Source organism: Protopterus annectens, chromosome 2.part2 (genome assembly GCF_019279795.1).
Source record: "Protopterus annectens isolate FY-2018-M chromosome 2.part2, PAN1.0, whole genome shotgun sequence".
NCBI lineage: Eukaryota > Metazoa > Chordata > Ceratodontiformes > Protopteridae > Protopterus > Protopterus annectens.
The window spans coordinates 560,724,419-560,744,378 of record NC_056730.1 but is presented as its reverse complement, the minus strand read 5'-3'; the positions used below and the strand labels follow the sequence as shown (position 1 = coordinate 560,744,378).

The following is a 19,960-nucleotide window of genomic DNA, read 5'->3' as shown; positions in this document are numbered from 1 at the left end:
TCCAAGTTCATTGTGGTGAGTGCCTTTTGGCCCAGGCAGCAGTGGGCCTCTAATTTTGGAGCTGTTTGCACAAGCCTCCTTACAGAATGGGTCTACTCACTCAAGATCATGGGGTGTTTTATACACCCCAACCATCACTCAACTTCCACTGACTGCATAGATGACAGGGTTTTAATTCCCTTTAGTCACTTGTTTGAGTACATGCAACAGGTAGTAATGGAGTAAAAAAAAGCCCGTTACTAAAAAGTCATATATTAGCAAATGGAAAAGGTTTTCTCGCTAATGTCAACAACATAACCAGCACCCTTTCAAGGCTAGTTGTTCTCTGGTTTTCAAATATTTGTGTGAATTACTTTCCTATGGCTTTTCTTTCTCCTCTGTCGAGGTTAATTTATCTGCCATTTCAGCATGTCAGCCCATGGATCCTCCTATTTGAATGCATTCTCATGTCAAAATGTTTTTGTAAAGAATTTTGCTTATTTGAGCTAGCTAAACCTGTCTGACTTGTGGTTCTTAACATGGAAAACAGTTTTACTGATTGCCCTGACCTGTGCATGAAGGTTGTCGAAGTCGTGAGTTCTTAGGGTGGGTGAACCTTATCTCACTTTCCACAGAGACAGGATTTCTTTTATAAATAATCCTTCTTTTATGCCTAAGTCAAAGTTTCCATCTCACGGTTTTCTTTCCTGAACTTAAAAATGAAGGAGAAAGGATAATCCATTCTTTGCTATTTCATATTGCATACTGTTAATATCGTATGTGCATTTCCTCTTAGCTATGTTGCCTGTCATGAGACATTATTTTTCTACTTTTAAGTGTCTTGGTAAAAGCGAGAGGTGGCAGCCGACATGTTTAGTGTGAGCAATAAGTAAGATTTTGCCACCAAGTGTTTTATTATGAAGAGTGGATATTGTGAATGTTGTATGACAAATGTGAAAATGTGGTGAGTTTATGGTGTATGTTACTCTAGTTCAGATTGTAGTGTAGACTAGCTTAGTCCACATTTCGTTTGTGTTTTATTGTTACTGCTTTGGTATTGCAGTGAGCATTTAAAAAATCCAAGAACATTGTAACTGAAGTGGAAGAAAACTGTTAATGTCAAGAAAGAAGCACTTTAATTAGGAAAACGTGTATTATATGTAGGATATATGTTTAGCCTGATGTTATGCACATTTGTATAATTTTACAAGCATTTTTCTTTACTTTGTTTAGGTACATGTGAGCCAGATGGTTATAACCCTGAGTCTCCTGGTATTACAGCAGTTGGTCGACCTTTGAATAGAACATTTTTTACAAGGTCACAAACTCAGCGATCCAATCTAATTGGACTTACATCAGGTGACATGGATGCACCTCAAAGAGGTAAACAGTGCTACTGAATGCATTTGTACATCAGTAAACAAGATGTGTGTTAAAACATGCAACTATGAGATTATGACAAATGAAAAAGTAGTATCTAACATGGGTTGTAACCAGCTTGAGATGTAGATACTGAAAAACAGCTTGAAAAGTTTTCAGTTTTGAATGGTGTTTGCATTTATTGTAGTTGGCATATTTGCCAATGTAATGACACTTATTTAGCATAAATTTAAGATATTTCATTGCCTACCATCTTTTCCCTGCTAGTTGGTTTGTATTGCTTAATGTTTTAGAAGAGTAGCTGTTGAAGAGGGGGCTGTTTTTGGTCACAAACATATTTTAGTGCATCTAAAAATAAAAAGCCAGAATTTGCTCTGACATAGAGAGCAGTAGCAGTTGTTCTGGCTTTGTGTCAAGAATGAATTTATTCTGTTCACTTCAGCCTAAATAGAAATTGAGTTGATTGAGGTTTCATTGCAACTTGTCAAGTCTTGCCTAGCAGAACCTTCAGCTGGACTTTACAAACCAGTCAAAGGCTCAGTTGGCTTAACTAAACATGAGTGTGTTTTGCAATAGTCCAGCTCCCCTGCAAACCTTGCACACCTTTATGTAGAACTCTGTAATTACATTGTAGCAGTGAAAATGGGAAAGTCAGAAGACTGAATCACTGTTTGTACATATACAGAAACAGTTGTTGAGGTGATTCACAACAGGGAAGTGTACATAACAAGATAACATCTCATTCACTTTACACTTAATCAGAGGTATGGAAGTCGTTCCAAAGGTGGTAGATTAATTTAGATTGTGTGTGTGTGTGTGTGTGTGTGTGTGTGTGTGATCTAATTTGCTTTCATTTAATGCGTATCGGATCATGTTTTTTGTCAGACATTATTCTTGAAACAAAGGGGCTCTGCAGTTCATGAACAGATCTTTTGAAAACCTACCTTTTTAAGCCCCTTAAATGTCACATATATTTAGTAACAGCATGGATAGACATGCAGTAATAAAAAAGAAAACAAACCATTTCAAACATTTTTACTGTTATGCATTATACATAAGTGATCTTTCTCTCCAACATTAAATTGTTAGAGACCCACCTTCCCTGAAATTTCACTCTTCATCCTGACCATTAGTCTGCATGTATTGTTCCCACAAATTCCGTTTATTTCTATGTTGTTTGTTCCTTCCCTTTTCTAACCTCCAATTCTTTTATCTCATTTACAACATTTAATACTTCAGTTATGGTCAGTTTAGATTTTGATTTCCATTTTCCTAGTAATTACTGTTTCACCAGCCAGTAATATTAAACTAGTACTCAGTCTCAGCAATTCAGTTTCTGTATCTCTGCTCAAAATAATAATTTCCAAAGTTATAATTTGCTTCACCAACATTTCTGATGAAGTACCCTGTAAGAATTTTTAAGGTCTGTCAGTTGTTCACTTTCCCCAAAACATGTTCCCAGTTGCCCCTGTGTTTCCTATCACACCTCCAGCATTTGGAGTTTACCTGAGGAAAAATTCTCTGAAGTCATCTTCAGGTTTAAAATGGCTGTCCGGATATTTCCAAACAAAAACCCTAAACCTTCTAGGCTTTGTTGAATACTTGAGAGCCTTATAAATGTCCTCCCACAGCCTTTTGTATATTTGTATACTGCCTTTTTATTATTATTTCCCCACCTTTTCTTATGTCTTCTGATCGGTATAGTTGTCATGCATTATTTTATACACCCTACTAATTATTTCATTTTTTATAGCAATTTTTGTTATAGACTTGGTAAAAAATGTATCAAGAGCTGTTTTTTTCACACAACACTCCCCTCTCCATTTTTCTTTTCCTATACTCTTATCAGTCCTTGGTAGTGAAGGCAGTCTCCAAACTGTAGTCAAGATTTCTGCTTGACCTCATGGGTATATACTAGGCTAATGACCACCAGGACCTTTATAAGCCTAGCTGTGCAACCCAGCCCAGATTTTTGTATCGTGGGCATTTATTAAGGGGGGGTATGTTAGGAAAGTTTTAGGGTTTATGTGTGTGGGGGTATGTTTGTTTGGGCATTTGTTTGCATCTGTCCATCAGTGATTCAGGAGCCAGAGTGAATATCTGATTTCCCATCTGTTGGTTAAGGTTATGCTTAAATAGGATTAGGGATGGACTCTGCTGCACGTGGATGGGTAGCCTGGTTCAGAGCATGGGGATTTTCTGAGACAAGTATCTGCCTCCACAACATGTCTTACGTCACAAGCAAAATTTAAATCCTTGGATCTAGTGGTTTTGATGCTGTTCATTTTGGGGATGTGAACAAGGCCATCATAGCTGAATATGAGGGCGCCTTTTTTGCCAGGCATAGATCACCTCTCAGAAAACCTGTAGGAGACCGAGTGTAGAGAGAGCTTTACGTTGGTCTTTCTAGGACAGTGTGTTTATACCCTGGATTCTCCTGGTAAGGAACGTTTGTGGATATTCCAACTGTTGCATATGTCCGGTCAGGTACATGCCAAAGGATGCATTATACGCAATGATGGTCTGATGAGGGCTGAATAAGGTGGCACTCTGACTTCCTCAGGCCTAGATCTCATGCCCTTACTGAGTTGGATGACATAGAATGATTTTCTTACTGCCTTGGCCACATGTTCATCAAAGGCTAGATTACTGTTTACATATGTTCCCAGATCACTGTCAGCTCTTAGTCGTGTCTTGTTAAAAGTTGAGTAATTAGCCTGGGTGGCAGTTTTCCCAAAATGCACTATAATGCATCTCTTGGCATTGAGTTTTAACTCATGACTTTGGCACCAGTCATTTGTCTGTGTTAGACCCTCTGGTAACATGTTTGTGTCTTGGAGGAATTTATGATGGCTTCCAATTTGCAGTCACCTGTGAAGGTCAGCCAGAGGCCCTTGACACTCTAAGAAGCAGAAGCCAAATAGGAATGGTGCCAGCATGGAGCCCTGAGGAACCCCTGCTTGGTGACCAGTCTCTTATTGGAGGTGGTTTCACCAGTCCTGACTTCTTGGGTCCTCTCTGTGAACCAGCTGGCAATCTAGAGAGTTATGTAGGAGTTTATGCCCAGTACAGTGAGTTTGTCAACTATACCAGAGTGGAGTATTGTATTGAATGCCTTAGCCAGCACCATGTAGGTGGTATACACTGTTTTGCCTTCATCCATTGCCTTGGTGACCTTGCAAGGAAGTCCACCTGTTTTAGTAGGCATGACCTTCCCTTGACTAAGCCAAAATGGGTTGGATCTGGTGTCTAGTGTCTGAGGGTTGTCTCTGTCTTTGGTGATCTTTTCCACGATAATTCCATAGCTTTGTAAGACTAGTCAGACTAATAGGTTTGTGGTTTCTGGTTTCTGGAGTTGATTGTTCGTCAACCCTTGTGAAGTGGGAAAACAATTGCAATCCTCCATTCTTGAGTACTAAGCCTGTTCTGAGTCTTTAATTGAAAAGAGATTCAAGTGATTCTGATAGTTCATGTTTAGGAGGCATTCTAGGATGTTGTCAGGGCCCACTGGAGCTGTGCTTTTGGCCTTCACGATTGCCACCAAAGTGTGCTTCCTGTTAGTAGTTAAGGGGAGGGGTTAAGCTACTGTGTATTTCATGGAAGGAGGCTGGGGGGTGGTGCAGTGAAGCTTGAGCTGAATTTGTCAGCCAAGAAATTCCCTGTCACTCTTCTTGGGGAGATGGTACCATTGACCACTAGTTTGGCATGTTGTGCTCCTTATAAGGTTTTGAACTTAGCTGTAGAATGTCTTGTGGATGTCTTTAGCCAGGGAGCCTATCTTGATCTTGTAATTGGCTTGTTGGACTTGGTATTAGTCGTCTTAGTTTCATGTTTTAATTTAAGCAGAGAGCTGTTATTGAGGTTGCTTTTCCTGATTTTAGTCATGACTTTTTTCCTTTAGTTATATACCCTGTTTAAGTTAGGATTCCACCAGCATGGTTTGGTTTTAGACTGTGTTTTGGGCTTATGTCAGCAGCCTCTATACAGCCATTTACCTGGTTGTACAGGGTTTTTGTGAACAATTTCATATAGGTTGCTGTGAGCTTGGGGTTTGGAAGGACATTGAATTTTGACTATCACCTAATATCGAATAATTCTTAACTGTATTACAGGGTTTGCTGAGGTTACCGAGTTGACTTTTATTTGGAAGGAAACTGCTTTGTGGACTGACCTCACTAGTGATGACGTGTCACGGGGTTGGGGGGTGCAGCACTCTCCCATATTGATGAGTAGAGGGCCCAATATGTTTTAACCTCTGGTGGGTGTGTGCACTATCTGGTCAGTAGTGTTTGTGTTTATTAAGTCCAGAACTTGTTGTGCCTGTGAGTAAGAGGCAATGTATGTTTCCCTGTCTCTACAGGAGTAGTAAAGTCTCCAAAGAATAGGATATTTTATTTAATTGTAAATATCTCCAGTAAGTCTAGGTATGAGCTTTGGGATTCTGGGGACATAGAGGCTGACCTGTAGCTTGCTAGGATATGGCATGAAACTTTGTCTGTGGTGATTTGCATAAGGATAAATTTCGGGGAATCATCCTGTTTAACCAACCTAGAGTTATACGTGCGTGTGTGTGTGTATTTCGTTAAACAAGAAACATCTTTATTGAATTATTACTTATGACATAGGCAGTCATAAATTTATGTAAATGAGAACAAACCATGTTGACATATTTTCATTTTCAAACATTGTATATCACATGTAATTATTTATAGTCATTGTCTATACATTCCATATAATTATTTGTACAGTCATTGTCAATCGAACATTACATAATTCATTCAGTTCGTACCTTCCCTTAAACCTCATTCCTCCACCAAAACATTAATCTGCATGTATTATTTCCACAATTATCATTTTTTTTCTGTGTAATTTGTTCCTACCCTTTTCTAAAGATCCCAATTCTATTTTTGATGCTAACTTTCTGCAAGAAATTCTAGCTCCCTCTTGCCTGATGTTCTTCGTGTTTCACTGTTGCAGTCATTACAATTGGGTTATCCTGCTGGCAGGCTACTCTGTCGGCCTGAATTCCAAAGTCTAGGTCCGGCATCGGTTGTTGTCGCCTCTTCCCTGACGTCAGTGCGCCAGGGGTATAAAAGATGCAGCCGACGCCATTTTCTTCAGTCTTTCTTGCTGCGCGGTGCTCGAAGCAAAAGCAGTTCACAAGTGCCAGTCGGCCGACTCCTGAGGTTTTCTTGTTCGAATTTCAGATCCAAAGTCTTAACTAAAAAGCTAAGTACCCCATTGGGGAAACTTTTTTCTTGCTCCAGACCGATGTCAGAAAAAGTTAATAATTGTATTTCTTGTGGGAAGCAAATACCTCATAAGGACTTTCATTCTTACTGTATTCCTTGCCTAGGCCCTGACCACGACGTTGCTAGTTGTCTGTTTTGTGCTAGATTTAACCAACGCACTATTAAGTGTCGGTACGGTTTTGCATTTCACTATGTTGGCAGAAGATTTAACTATACAGTGTCGTCGGATAGCCATCCGACTACCGGAATTCACAAAAAACGCAAAGAAAAAGAAATGGACAGGCATCCGAGGTCCAAAACTGACGACGAGGCTTCTTCTAAGCCAGTTGCCGGTTCTCAGTGAGGTGCTTTCACAGCCCCTGACGTCCGCTACTTTAGAGCCGCAGGCCGCTTCCGACTCCCACGTGGAGCCGACTAGGCCACTGGAAACTCAAGGTATTGGAACCTCGGAAACTATTCCCTCAGATGGGTCCGGAGCCGCTGAGCAGGCATCAGCGTCTGAGGGTGTTTTCAGGCCTACACAGTTATATGTTAAAACGACTTCAGCTTCAAAGGCAAAGACTAAAGCACCTTTAAAGACAGATAGACACGTACAACAGCCCCATGCCTAAAAAACAGATGCTCAAAATGGCCGAAGACCTAATTACTTTCATCAGGGGTTCCCGTCCCCCTCCTGATAAGAGGCCTAGGCAAGAGACAGAATATGAATCTTCAGATCAGGTTTCCATTTCTTCTGATTCCTCTCCTGATCAGGAATACTCTCTTCCTCCCTATGAGGATTCTGATGCTGAAGAATCTATCCCTTCAGACTCTCCTCCTGAGGATTATTCTTTTGGGGAAACTCTGAGTACCATGAGGGAGCATTTCCACTGGGAGAGTCAAGATTATTCAGAATCTAAGAAAAGGCTCAGAGACTTCCTTTTACTACCTCAGCACAGGCCCCTTGCTATTCCACCTGTGTTAGACATTGTAGATGATGTATTTTCAGAGTCCATTCTGACTCCTGACTCTTTACCTCCAGCTCCTGTTAAGCCGGACAGATACTACAGGGTCCTGAATCATATAAATTCCTTTTCAAAAACCCTGCTGCTGACCCAGAAACTCTCTCTCAGGGTCCCAAAGGGGTCAAGGCTTCCACTGTAAAAAAAAAACCTACTCCCTCTGACAGGGATTCTAGGGCACTGGACAGATGGGGGAAAAAAGATTTACACTTCTGCTACTTTGGCTGTAAGGGCTTTAAATTGTCATTTTCATATGCTCAAATATCAGCAATATATTATGTCACTGCTTAAACAGAAAATGTCGATAAATTCTGAATGTGCAGAAAACAAAGAAATGCAGGATTTATTGCATGCAGCTGAACAAGTTGGAAAGCATACTTTGCAATGTGGTTTTGATTCTCTGGAGGCCTCCTGCAGGGCCGCATTTACGGGTTTTGTCATTAGGAGGCATGCTTGGTTAAAGGAACAAATTCTACCTGATCATGTTAAGGCAAAATTATTAGATGCTCCATTACAGCATGATGCTTTGTTTGGTGTTAAAGAAAATGGAGGACAAAGCTAAATCTATGCAGACAGTCAAGGATTTCTTACAGGAACAGCCACCAAGATTTAGCAGACACTGGCCTACAAAGAATTGGTCCTTTCCAGTGTCAGACAGGCCACAAAGGGGCAGAATACAGACACCCTAGAGGCAAATCCCAGCCCCAAGGTTCGTACAGGTCTAAACAGTGGGGTGCTTCTACCCCCAAAACTGGAGAAGACAAATCACAGCCATACAGGAAACAGTTCCAATGACTTCCCCCTGCCTGCGCCAAGCATTTATCTTCTGGCAGCACCTTTAGGGGAAAGCTAGCACTTTTTTCTCAAAATTGGCACATAACCCAGGACAAATGGGTCTTAAACAGTGTCACATGGCTAAAAGTTTCACTTCCATACCCTGCCAAGGGCAAATAGTTGGCCAGACCTGCCAAAACATCAATGGGCTTGGGCACAAAAATCTCATCCCTCATAGACATGAGGGCCATTCAGCAAGTACCAGAGCAGGAGCAGGGACAAGGATTCTATTCAAGACTGTTCTTGGTACCCAGAAAGGACAAAGCCTATAGACCAATACTGGACCTATCTATTCTAAACACATATCTGGATATTCCAAAATTCAAAATGTTGACTATACAGCAGCTTCTACCCATGTTGGGCAAGAAGGCTTGGCTGATGACTTTAGATCTAAAAGAGGCATACCTGCATGTCCCAATCAGACAAACATGCAGAAGATACCTCAGATTCAAAGCTGGCTCAATGCACTACCAATTCTCTGCACTGCCCTTTGGCTTATCTACTGCGCCCAGGGTCTTCACAAAGTGCCTGGCACCAGTAATTGCACTCTGCAGACAAAGAGGAATACAAATGTATCCTTACTTGGACGACTGCCTCATTCAAGCAGAGAACAAGGACATTCTACTACAGCATCTGGCATTTGTAAAGAGATTACCATGCCTAGGGTACACAGTCAACGAACAGAAATCAAAACTAGTACCCTCTCAAGAGATAATATTCCTGGGTGCAAGCTTAAATACAACTGCCCAGGTGGCTTATCTCATGCCAGACAAACAAAGGCAACTGACTACCTGTTTCAACCTGTTGGCAACAAAGGCCCAGTTATCTGCAAGAAAAATTCTGCAGGCTTTGGGCTTCATGGCATCCCGCATTCTACTAATTCCATATGCAAGACTGCATATGAGGAAACTTTAATGGTACCTAAAAAGTCTCAATAATAACGAAATCCAGATACGGAGGAGTGAACACAGCTGTAGGAGATGTAATGAATAACCCAAACGCAGTAAAGACGTACTGAAAACACAAATATATTTATTTCGAGTAAGCGCTTTCACCTACTTGGCTTCTTCAGACTCGTACATGAAACCATAAGAACATGACAACAACAAATATATAGCTCTAAAAGGGCGGGAGAATGCTAATCATTGACTCAACCCAGAACAATAAAAATTAAAAAACAACTCATTCTGTTGATAATACTTCATGCACAGGTTAAATATATTGAATAATGATCTGTACAAACAACTAACATCTGCAGTTAGCAAAAGTCTGCAAGTTAACATAGCATCTAAATATGTCTGCTAATGAAAAATACACACAAATGTCATGAAATTAAAAATAATATATCAAAAAATTAAAAACAATATATATGTTCTAGTATAATTCAATGTCATATAAAAATCTAGTTTGATCAAAAATACATATAGACCAAAAAACTGTCATAAAAAAGTGGATGTATAATTAACTAACAAAACAAATGACAACAAAAGCTGATGTACCTGTTAACGAGCTTTAAGTCTTCTCATTCTCAGGAATGGTTTAACAGATAATTTTGCATTCAATCCTGGTGGTACATCTGATCTAAACTTCATTATCCACATGTTCTCCCTAGCTTCAGTATGTGTCCTTACATCGCCTCCTCTCATATTCACTTGTATCTGTTCTAGAATTCTAAAAGTAAACGTATGTGTATGGTCAGATTCCATAACGTGTTTAGAGAGTGCATTATTTCTATGTTGCATTCTTATAGAATAAAGATGCTCACGTATACGATCTTTTAGATATCTATTAGTTTTTCCAATATAAAATGAGGCACATTTCTGACAGGTAGCTAAGTATACAACATTTAAAGATAAACAATTCCCAATAGCTTTCAAATAGTAGATGTGATTGCTAACAGGATGGACAAACATGACATCATGGTTAATATAAGGACAGTAGTTACAACTACCACAAGCATGTGTGCCAATCAAAGGGTCTGTCGGTGAGGTCTCAAATGTTTTCCTTTCACATAAGATCTTTCTAAGGTTTTTCTTGTTCTTGTACCTGAAAAGGGGACACTCACCTACTCTGTCTCTGACCTGTGTATCAATTGTGAGTATATTCCAGTGGGCTTTGACCACTTCCTTAATTCTCCAGGCATCAGTTGTATAAAACATAGTGAAAGCCGGGTCATGGGTGTTATGTATATTAGTTGATAATGATTCCTCAGTTAGTAACCCCTTATCAGAAAAATAGGGTGCTGCAATGCCTAATCTAGAATCTTGTACACATTCAAATCCCTTTGCTATCTCATGGTCCTTATAGCATCGTTGAGATAAACGATTATATAAGTCATCCAAGTCTTTTTCATATCCAGTTGTAGTAGGGTTATATCGTGAGGCCCTCATTGCCTGTCCCTTAACAATATTTCTATAAATGTATTGGGGATGCATGCTCTGACGATGTAAAAGGGTGTTGATGTGGCATTTCTTCCTAAAGACACCAGTGTTAACTATTCCATTGGGCAGTTTCTCAACAAAAACATCAAGAAAAGTTATTCTGGTACTAGATATCTCATGACTAAACTTAATATATGATGTAACATTATTCAAATGCTCAATGAATTCATGAAGTGCATGTGTGGGACCTCTCCAAATAAAGAAGAGGTCATCCACAAAGCGTCTGTAAAACACAATATGTTCTACAAAACTAGACAGTTCATACATGTATATGTTCTCCCATTCTGCCATAAACAGGTTGGCGTAGCTATTGGCACACGAAGTGCCCATAGCTACGCCATCCTTCTGCAAAAAACACTTATCTTCAAAACAAAAGATGTTATTATGTAAGACAACTTCTAACAATGACATAAGCAGCATAATCCTTGGTTCAGATAACTTAGAAACTCTTTGCAGATGTTTAGTCAAGTAGTCAATGCCCACCAGGTTCGGAATGACAGTGAATAGTGATTTCACATCCATTGTTACAAAAGTTAATCCCAAAACATCTGTCACATCTTTCAAACAGTCATATAAATCAACTAGAAACTGTTTTGTGTCTTTCAAAATGAACCTATTCATATCTACAATTGGTCTTAAATTGTGCTCAATAAAAATAGAAGAAGGTTCAGTAATCCATCCCCTGCCTGCTACTATAGGTCGAAGGGGAGGATTGGCCATATCTTTATGTATCTTGGGAAGTCCACTGATCAATGGAATCAGTGGTGATTGTACGTCAAGAAATAAAAACAGTTGATTGTCAATGGTATGGCTGTTCAATAGACCCAGTAAAAATAAATGTACTCTATTGGAAAATATCTTCACAAGATCTAAGTCTAATGGCTGATAAAACTGTGTATCATCCAACATACGTAACATCCTATTGGAATAATCATCATAGCCCATAACTATAATACCCCCTCCTTTATCAGCCGGTCTAATGCATATGGAGGGGTCATTAGAGAGATCTTTCAGTGCTTTATTCTCTTTGAATGTGAGATTATATTTATTATGTGTGTGTTGCTCACTGTCCCTCATCCTGTATAGGTCATCTTCAACCAATTGACTGAAGGCTGAGAGTAAGGGGTGTAATGGAGGGGTAAAGACACTGGGGCGGTGGAAACGTGATGGATGTGCAGGGTCTGTACCACTGTCATTGAAATGTAACTTCAAGGAAAGGTTGCGTATGTATAACTTAAAATCCCTCATGGTTTCTTCGAATACACTACGTGTTGAGGGTATAAATGATAAACCCTTACATAATACAGATAATTCTTCATTGGTTAAAGCACGTGATGAGAGGTTGAAAACTAAGTTTTCCCCTTCCCCTTGCTTTCCCACATTTTCTTGATATTCTTGTTGGATGGCTGTTCGAAGGACAGCTTCCGTTTCTGACGTCCTCTGCTCAAGGATCTCCCCCTGCCTCCCTTGTGATCTACTCTGATGGGAAAAGGGTTCCTGATGTTAAATGTGGGGGCATTGCTTGAGCCAGAGGTGTCATTATCTTCTTGTAAATTTAAAATAGATTGTGTGGGTACCTTTACCTTACTTCTCACAACTGGTGGTAAACTACCAGCTGTATTAGTATTACTCTCTGTACAGGGTTGTGGAGTGTCAACTCTATTAATGGTGGCATCTATATCATGTGTAACAATGATAACATCAGAGGTACAAATACTGTCATTATTCTCAGGTGCATTACTGTCCATATTGGCATGTCCATTGATACTGGCAACTGGATCAATGACTGGTTCCGATCGTTGTTGATGTAAAAGTCCACTCTGGTGGATAGCAACCTGTCGTGCAACACCATTCACCTCTCTGTCAATCACAGCTGCTGGTTGAGAATGAGAATGAGAGGAGAATTGTGCTTGTGTTGGTCGTACATTATTTGATCGAAATCTGTTACTGACTGTATCAGCATACGAAGTGTTAATGGGAGTGTTGTTAGTGTCAGTTATACGAGGCCAAGTAAAGATCTGGCCCATTTTAAAATCGGTTAAGTCCCTTTGTAATTTATGTCGCTTCTGTAAGAGGAGCTTCCTCTCATACTGATTAACATTGTCTAACAAACTGGTAGAGTTTTCTTCTACAATAGAAGATGGAAAGCACTGAAAGATCGATTCCTGTTGGACCGCAATTTGTGCTCTAAGCGATTCTTCCATAGGAAGAAAAAAGTTATTCAAAAGCTCCATATATTTGAGACTAACCTCTAAATTTAGTTGCTGCCATTGGTAGAGCAGTTCCGGATACAAGGTGCCGGTGGTAGGCATTTTCAGAACTCGCAGGCCCCTCGGGATAATCCTTCTCTGTAGACATACGTCAAAATGCTGACGTTGTAGCTGCAAGCGTTTCATCTTCAAAAAATCATTCTCGATTTTGTGCAAAGCTGTTCGAAGTTCTTCTCTATTATAGGTAGCTTCCACTATGTCCACACCATGACCGTTATCCTCATAGAGTGCTAATGGATTCGTGCTCGCACGTAAGCAAGCGTTGAAACGTTCTGTTAGTGGCAAAGCATCAGTCAAGCTCCTGATTGGCTCTTTTATGGTGTACGGCAGCTCAATTTGTTCAGATGCTCCCGCAGCCATGTCTCCACTAGTAAAGCGAGAGAAAATATAATAATCCAAGGAAAAATAGCTCAGAAGTGGAGTTAACCCTCCTCCTATAGTATCCAATAAAATAGTCTCAATAATAACGAAATCCAGATACGGAGGAGTGAACACAGCTGTAGGAGATGTAATGAATAACCCAAACGCAGTAAAGACGTACTGAAAACACAAATATATTTATTTCGAGTAAGCGCTTTCACCTACTTGGCTTCTTCAGACTCGTACATGAAACCATAAGAACATGACAACAACAAATATATAGCTCTAAAAGGGCGGGAGAATGCTAATCATTGACTCAACCCAGAACAATAAAAATTAAAAAACAACTCATTCTGTTGATAATACTTCATGCACAGGTTAAATATATTGAATAATGATCTGTACAAACAACTAACATCTGCAGTTAGCAAAAGTCTGCAAGTTAACATAGCATCTAAATATGTCTGCTAATGAAAAATACACACAAATGTCATGAAATTAAAAATAATATATCAAAAAATTAAAAACAATATATATGTTCTAGTATAATTCAATGTCATATAAAAATCTAGTTTGATCAAAAATACATATAGACCAAAAAACTGTCATAAAAAAGTGGATGTATAATTAACTAACAAAACAAATGACAACAAAAGCTGATGTACCTGTTAACGAGCTTTAAGTCTTCTCATTCTCAGGAATGGTTTAACAGATAATTTTGCATTCAATCCTGGTGGTACATCTGATCTAAACTTCATTATCCACATGTTCTCCCTAGCTTCAGTATGTGTCCTTACATCGCCTCCTCTCATATTCACTTGTATCTGTTCTAGAATTCTAAAAGTAAACGTATGTGTATGGTCAGATTCAATAACGTGTTTAGAGAGTGCATTATTTCTATGTTGCATTCTTATAGAATAAAGATGCTCACGTATACGATCTTTTAGATATCTATTAGTTTTTCCAATATAAAATGAGGCACATTTCTGACAGGTAGCTAAGTATACAACATTTAAAGATAAACAATTCCCAATAGCTTTCAAATAGTAGATGTGATTGCTAACAGGATGGACAAACATGACATCATGGTTAATATAAGGACAGTAGTTACAACTACCACAAGCATGTGTGCCAATCAAAGGGTCTGTCGGTGAGGTCTCAAATGTTTTCCTTTCACATAAGATCTTTCTAAGGTTTTTCTTGTTCTTGTACCTGAAAAGGGGACACTCACCTACTCTGTCTCTGACCTGTGTATCAATTGTGAGTATATTCCAGTGGGCTTTGACCACTTCCTTAATTCTCCAGGCATCAGTTGTATAAAACATAGTGAAAGCCGGGTCATGGGTGTTATGTATATTAGTTGATAATGATTCCTCAGTTAGTAACCCCTTATCAGAAAAATAGGGTGCTGCAATGCCTAATCTAGAATCTTGTACACATTCAAATCCCTTTGCTATCTCATGGTCCTTATAGCATCGTTGAGATAAACGATTATATAAGTCATCCAAGTCTTTTTCATATCCAGTTGTAGTACCTAAAAAGTGTTTGGACTCAACATTGCCACAGCCTGGAAACTATAATTACCCTCATTCCCTGCCTGCAACAGGAGTTTCGTTGGTGGGCGAAGGCTTGTCACCAGAACAAGGGACAGCCATTCACTTTACCCCCAGCTGGGCAGACATTAACAACGGATGCATCAGATTATGCCTGGGGGGGGCCCACATGGCAGGAAGATCTAGTCAAGGCACGTGATCCGCAAACCAAATGCATCTACATATCAATCAAAAAGAGATGCTAGCTGTTCAGAATGCCCTGACAGCCTTCAAGGACCTACTTCCTCCGGGACAACTACTGATAAAGACAGACAACACCACGGTCATGTGGTATATAAACAAGCAGGGAGGCACTCATTCTTACCCCCTTTGCAGATTAGCCATGACTTTGTGGGACACAGCATTGACTTAACAAGTACATCTGCAGGCACAATTCCTGCCAGGAAAGATAAATACTCTGGCAGACGAACTAAGCAGAAACCTCATGGATCCCCACGAGTGGAAATTGGATCCACAAGTCTTCATCATGATAACAAGGAAATGGGGATGCCCAGATATAGATCTATTTGCCTCTCCTCACAACTACCAACTAAAAAGATTCTGCACAAGGACTTATCACAGACAAGCATGGAAAGTGGTCACCCTATCTTTCAGCTGGAAAAGCATAGCAGTATATGCCTTTCCTCCGTTGCCTCTCCTCCCCAAGGTACTCCTAAAGGTCAGTCAAGAGAAGCCAAAGATGATGCTGATTGCCTCAGCCTGGCCCCGCCAGCACTGGTATCCAATCCTAACGAACTTGTCTCAATGCCCAGCTTGGACCTTACCTCAAATACCTCATCTACTATCCCAACAAAACAATCAGATCCTGCACAGCCAACTAAAGACCTTAAATCTAGCAGCATGGCGGATAATGTAGTGATACAAAACACACCACTCACTAAAGCTGTAATGGATGTCATTTTGAAGGCCAGAAGGCTTAGTACCAGAAATTCTTACGCTGGAAAATGGATGAGATTCTGTGCTTGGAACCAGGCACAAGGAATTGACACAGCTGTACCAAATATTCCTCAGATTTTGCAATACTTAACTGAGATGCTGGACAAAGGCCTATCCTTTTCATCAGTTAAAATTCATGCCTCTGCCATTTCGGCTCATTACAATACAGAGCCACCAATCTTTTCTCATCCCTTGTTAAGGCAGTACCTCAGAGGAGCCAAAAACTTAAGGCCTCCAAGGAGATCACCAAGTCCAGCATGGGACCTCAATTATGTTTTGGAAAAACTCACCCTGCCTCCTTCTGAGCCAGCCGCTACAGCTGATATAAAGTTTTTATCTTGGAAAACAGCTCTGCTCCTAGCAGTAACCTCTGCAAGACGAGTCTCAGAGCTACAGGCACTCATGGCTGTGGAACCTTTTATCATATTTTATCCAGACAGGGTTTCTCTGAGGAGAAACCCGACATTTATGCCTAAGGTAGTGTCCAGTGTGGCCCTTAACCAAACTATTCATCTGCCTACTTATCCAAACCCACAGAATAAGGGGGCGAGAATTCTGCATTCTTTGGACAAACACAGACAGCTACGCTTCTACTTGGACAGAACCAAAGCTTTCAGAAAGACAGAGCAACTGCTAGTGACATATGCTGCAGGATCACAAGGAAAGGCTATCTCAAAGCAGACTATTTCAAAGTGGATAGGCCACTGCATTCGTTTCTGCTATTCACAACATGGCAAGCGAGTGCTTAAGGGCATTAGGCCACGTTCAACCAGAGCAGCAGCCACTTCAGCCTTCCTCAGGGGAGTACCAACCAAAGACATTCTAGTGGCTGCTACCTGGAGTTCAGTGCACACCTTTACAAAGCACTATCATTTACCACTCTACTCTAAATCCAGGGCAGGCTTTGCCACTGCAGTTCTGCAGGGCCTCATAGCCGCTCCTAATGCTGTTTAGCTCCAGCCTCCCAACCATAATTTTGGGATTCAACCCAAGTGTAATGACTGCAACAGTGAAACACGAAGAACATAGTAAAGTTGTGTACACTTACCATAAATGTAGATGTTCGAGTGTATTCACTGTTGCAGTCCAGGTTACCCACCCACCATCCTCCATATCTTTGCTGCAAGTTATCTGCACTTCTCTAATCTATACAACCTATGTGGTGTATGTGCTTGTAGATGAAGGTATTATATATTTTGGTGCATGCATGTTTTATTGGCATTTATTAGCCTACCCTTTTGGGGCACCTGACATCTGGGGCAAGAAAAACTGAAGAAACTGGCGTCAGCTGCATCTTTTATACCCCTGGCGCTCTGATGTCAGGGAAGAGGCGACAGCAACTGACGTCGGACCTAGACTTTGGAATTCAGGCCGATTGAGGGTAGCCTTCCAGCAGGATAACCCAAGTGTAATGACTGCAACAGTGAATACACTCGAACATCTACATTTATGGTAAGTGTACACAACTGTACTTTTTTATACAGTCTACTGAAAACATTGTAGAATGCATCCTGGATCTACACTATTTCTTGATTTGGGAGGGTATAGCATTTGCTCACCAGGTTCTGTCAAATGGATTGCCAGCTGCAACAGGTAAAGGGTTATGCCACCACTAGATGATTGCATGCAGTGCTTGCTTTCCAGTTTGTAGTTGGAAATGGGGATTACTACTACATTGCGAGCATGGTATGGCCAGAATAAGGAAAGTATGAGGTTAGAAAACGGAAGGAACAACTGCATGAGAGTTTGTCTGCCCCAGTCTGGGTCAGGTAGATCGCAGGTCTTTTGCTATTAGTATTTGTTATGTCTTTCGGCTTTTCCCGGTTAGGGGTCGCCACAGCAGAACTCCGGTCCGCTAATGATTGGCAGTAGATTTTTACATGCTGAGTTGCCGGCCCTGACGCACAACCTTCAACAACGGTACGCCCATTCATGCATGTATCCACACAGAAGGCGCTGTAGCTGAGAATCGAACAGGACAACGTCTTACTGTGAGACGACAACGGTACCGCAGCACCACCACCGCATATTCATGTATAATACTTCTTGAAACTGCATGTTCCTTTTAATCCCTTTCACATTTTTATATATCATTTTGCTGCAAAGCTATTTGCTCCTCAGAAAGGGGTATGTCTATAAGTACTTCTTGTGTTTGTATATGCATTAATGTATCAAAAGCCTGTTTTTTTATTTACTGTTTTATTACAAATCGTTACGTATTCTTGATTATAGTCAAAAATTCTTTTTCTTCTCACCATCACAGTTACCAGTGTTGAAGTCCAGATGGAACCAGCTGCACCTGTCGCCACCATCAGTAATATTTCTCGGGTTGGAACTGAGACAGATAAAAGGAAAAATTTGAATAGTACCACTGGATTGGCATCAGAGAAACCCTGTTTAGAAAAGTGAGACCATTAATTATCAATGTACACTTATTGAAGTATTTAAAAAATGTAAGGCTATGATCTCACTAGCAAAGCAATGAATGGTGTTCAGGATGGCTAGCCATGGTTATGTAAGAACTAATGATCACGTGCAATGTGCATTTCTCTGTAAAAGTGAATGCAGAATTGTACTTTGTCAGTTCGCCTCTCACGTAAAAGAATTCATTAGAAAATGTTTTGCTGTGGTTATGTGAAGCATATGTAATTTTTTTTATTTTGTTTGCACTCTCACCAGTACTGTTAGTAGCATAAAGATTTGCTGGCATTGTGACAAAAGCCATACTGCAAACAAATATTATTTTTGAAAGCAATGTATTTTGAATTTTTTGATGATAAAATAAATGTTGGAAAAGGGACCTTGTTGTAACCTTTATGTTTAAGGTTCTCAAGAGAATGTCCCATTCTTAGAAGGAACAAGATCTGATGTTGGCCCTTTCATTCTTCCTCAACATATCGGTTATAGATCTGACCTCGGATCCAACTCAGCTGCATGTCCTAGACTTATGGACCTTGCTCTGATGCTCTTCCCTCTGCCCGTAATGCCCCAGTCAACCTGTAATACCTCATCTCTCATTTGTTGCCGTCTCACATGAACATGGATCCTCTCCCAGGAATTTAGTGTTAAATTCATTGAGAATTGTTAGTATTTTTTATACTTTATTTGACCTTATTCTGAAGTCTTTTCACTGTGTTAGCTAGATCTTTCTTTTTCTACCTCATTGGTAGTCTCGTGGATACCATTGTTGGTACAAGTCCACCTTTCATTTATGTCCTTCCTACCCTCTTTAAGGTCCTAAAAAGAGTTATTGCTAATATTTTTCTCATTATATTCTCCATGGCCAAGAAACCCACTGGCTTTAAGAAATGCATTTCCTGTGGGCAAAAAATTCCAAATTCTGATACCCACAGGGAGTGTGTGTATTATCTAGGAGTGGCAGATCTTTCCACCATTTGCTATGTTTGTGCCGCATTTAATTTTAGAGCAATTGTGGATAGGAGGAACAAACTCATTTTCAAAGGACTGCTGTGTCCATCTTCCTTTTCTGCTTCAGGGGATCAAGCCCCCAGTAAACACCTTAAGTCTTCTTTGGAATCTAGAATGAAATCATGTACTCCATCTTTGAAAGCCTGTTATTCCTGTGTGGTTTCTTCGGAGCCCCTTAAGAAGATCTGAAACACTTTGGATCCTATAAAGAAATCATTGGATCCTAAATCTTTGCATCCATTGGTCATATTGGTGAAGTCTCCCAAACAGATGTCTGATTGTAAGACCTTGTATCCGACTTCAGTACCCATGTGTCCACATGCCTGCTCACTTGGATTTGCTGTTGATCTGGTATCCCCTCGGCTCTATTCCCTTTTGATCAAACTATGCTAAGGAGAGAGTCAAGGCCACAGTCCACTACCTCTTCAATGAGATCCTCCGGGTGTCTTTCCAAGGCTGATGTGA

General features: G+C 40.2%; 1 protein-coding gene across 2 annotated transcripts in view; it reads left to right on the top strand.

Annotated features, from left to right (window-relative positions):
- Window positions 1-19,960, top strand: part of RBM27 (RNA binding motif protein 27) — a 2,498,992-nt gene that overhangs the window by 1,088,452 nt on the left and 1,390,580 nt on the right. For both annotated transcript variants that reach the window (XM_044064021.1, XM_044064022.1), the window contains 2 exons: window positions 1,213-1,362; window positions 18,330-18,471. In XM_044064021.1, the coding sequence (XP_043919956.1) occupies window positions 1,213-1,362; window positions 18,330-18,471 (292 nt within the window). The remainder of the gene's footprint in view (window positions 1-1,212; window positions 1,363-18,329; window positions 18,472-19,960) is intronic.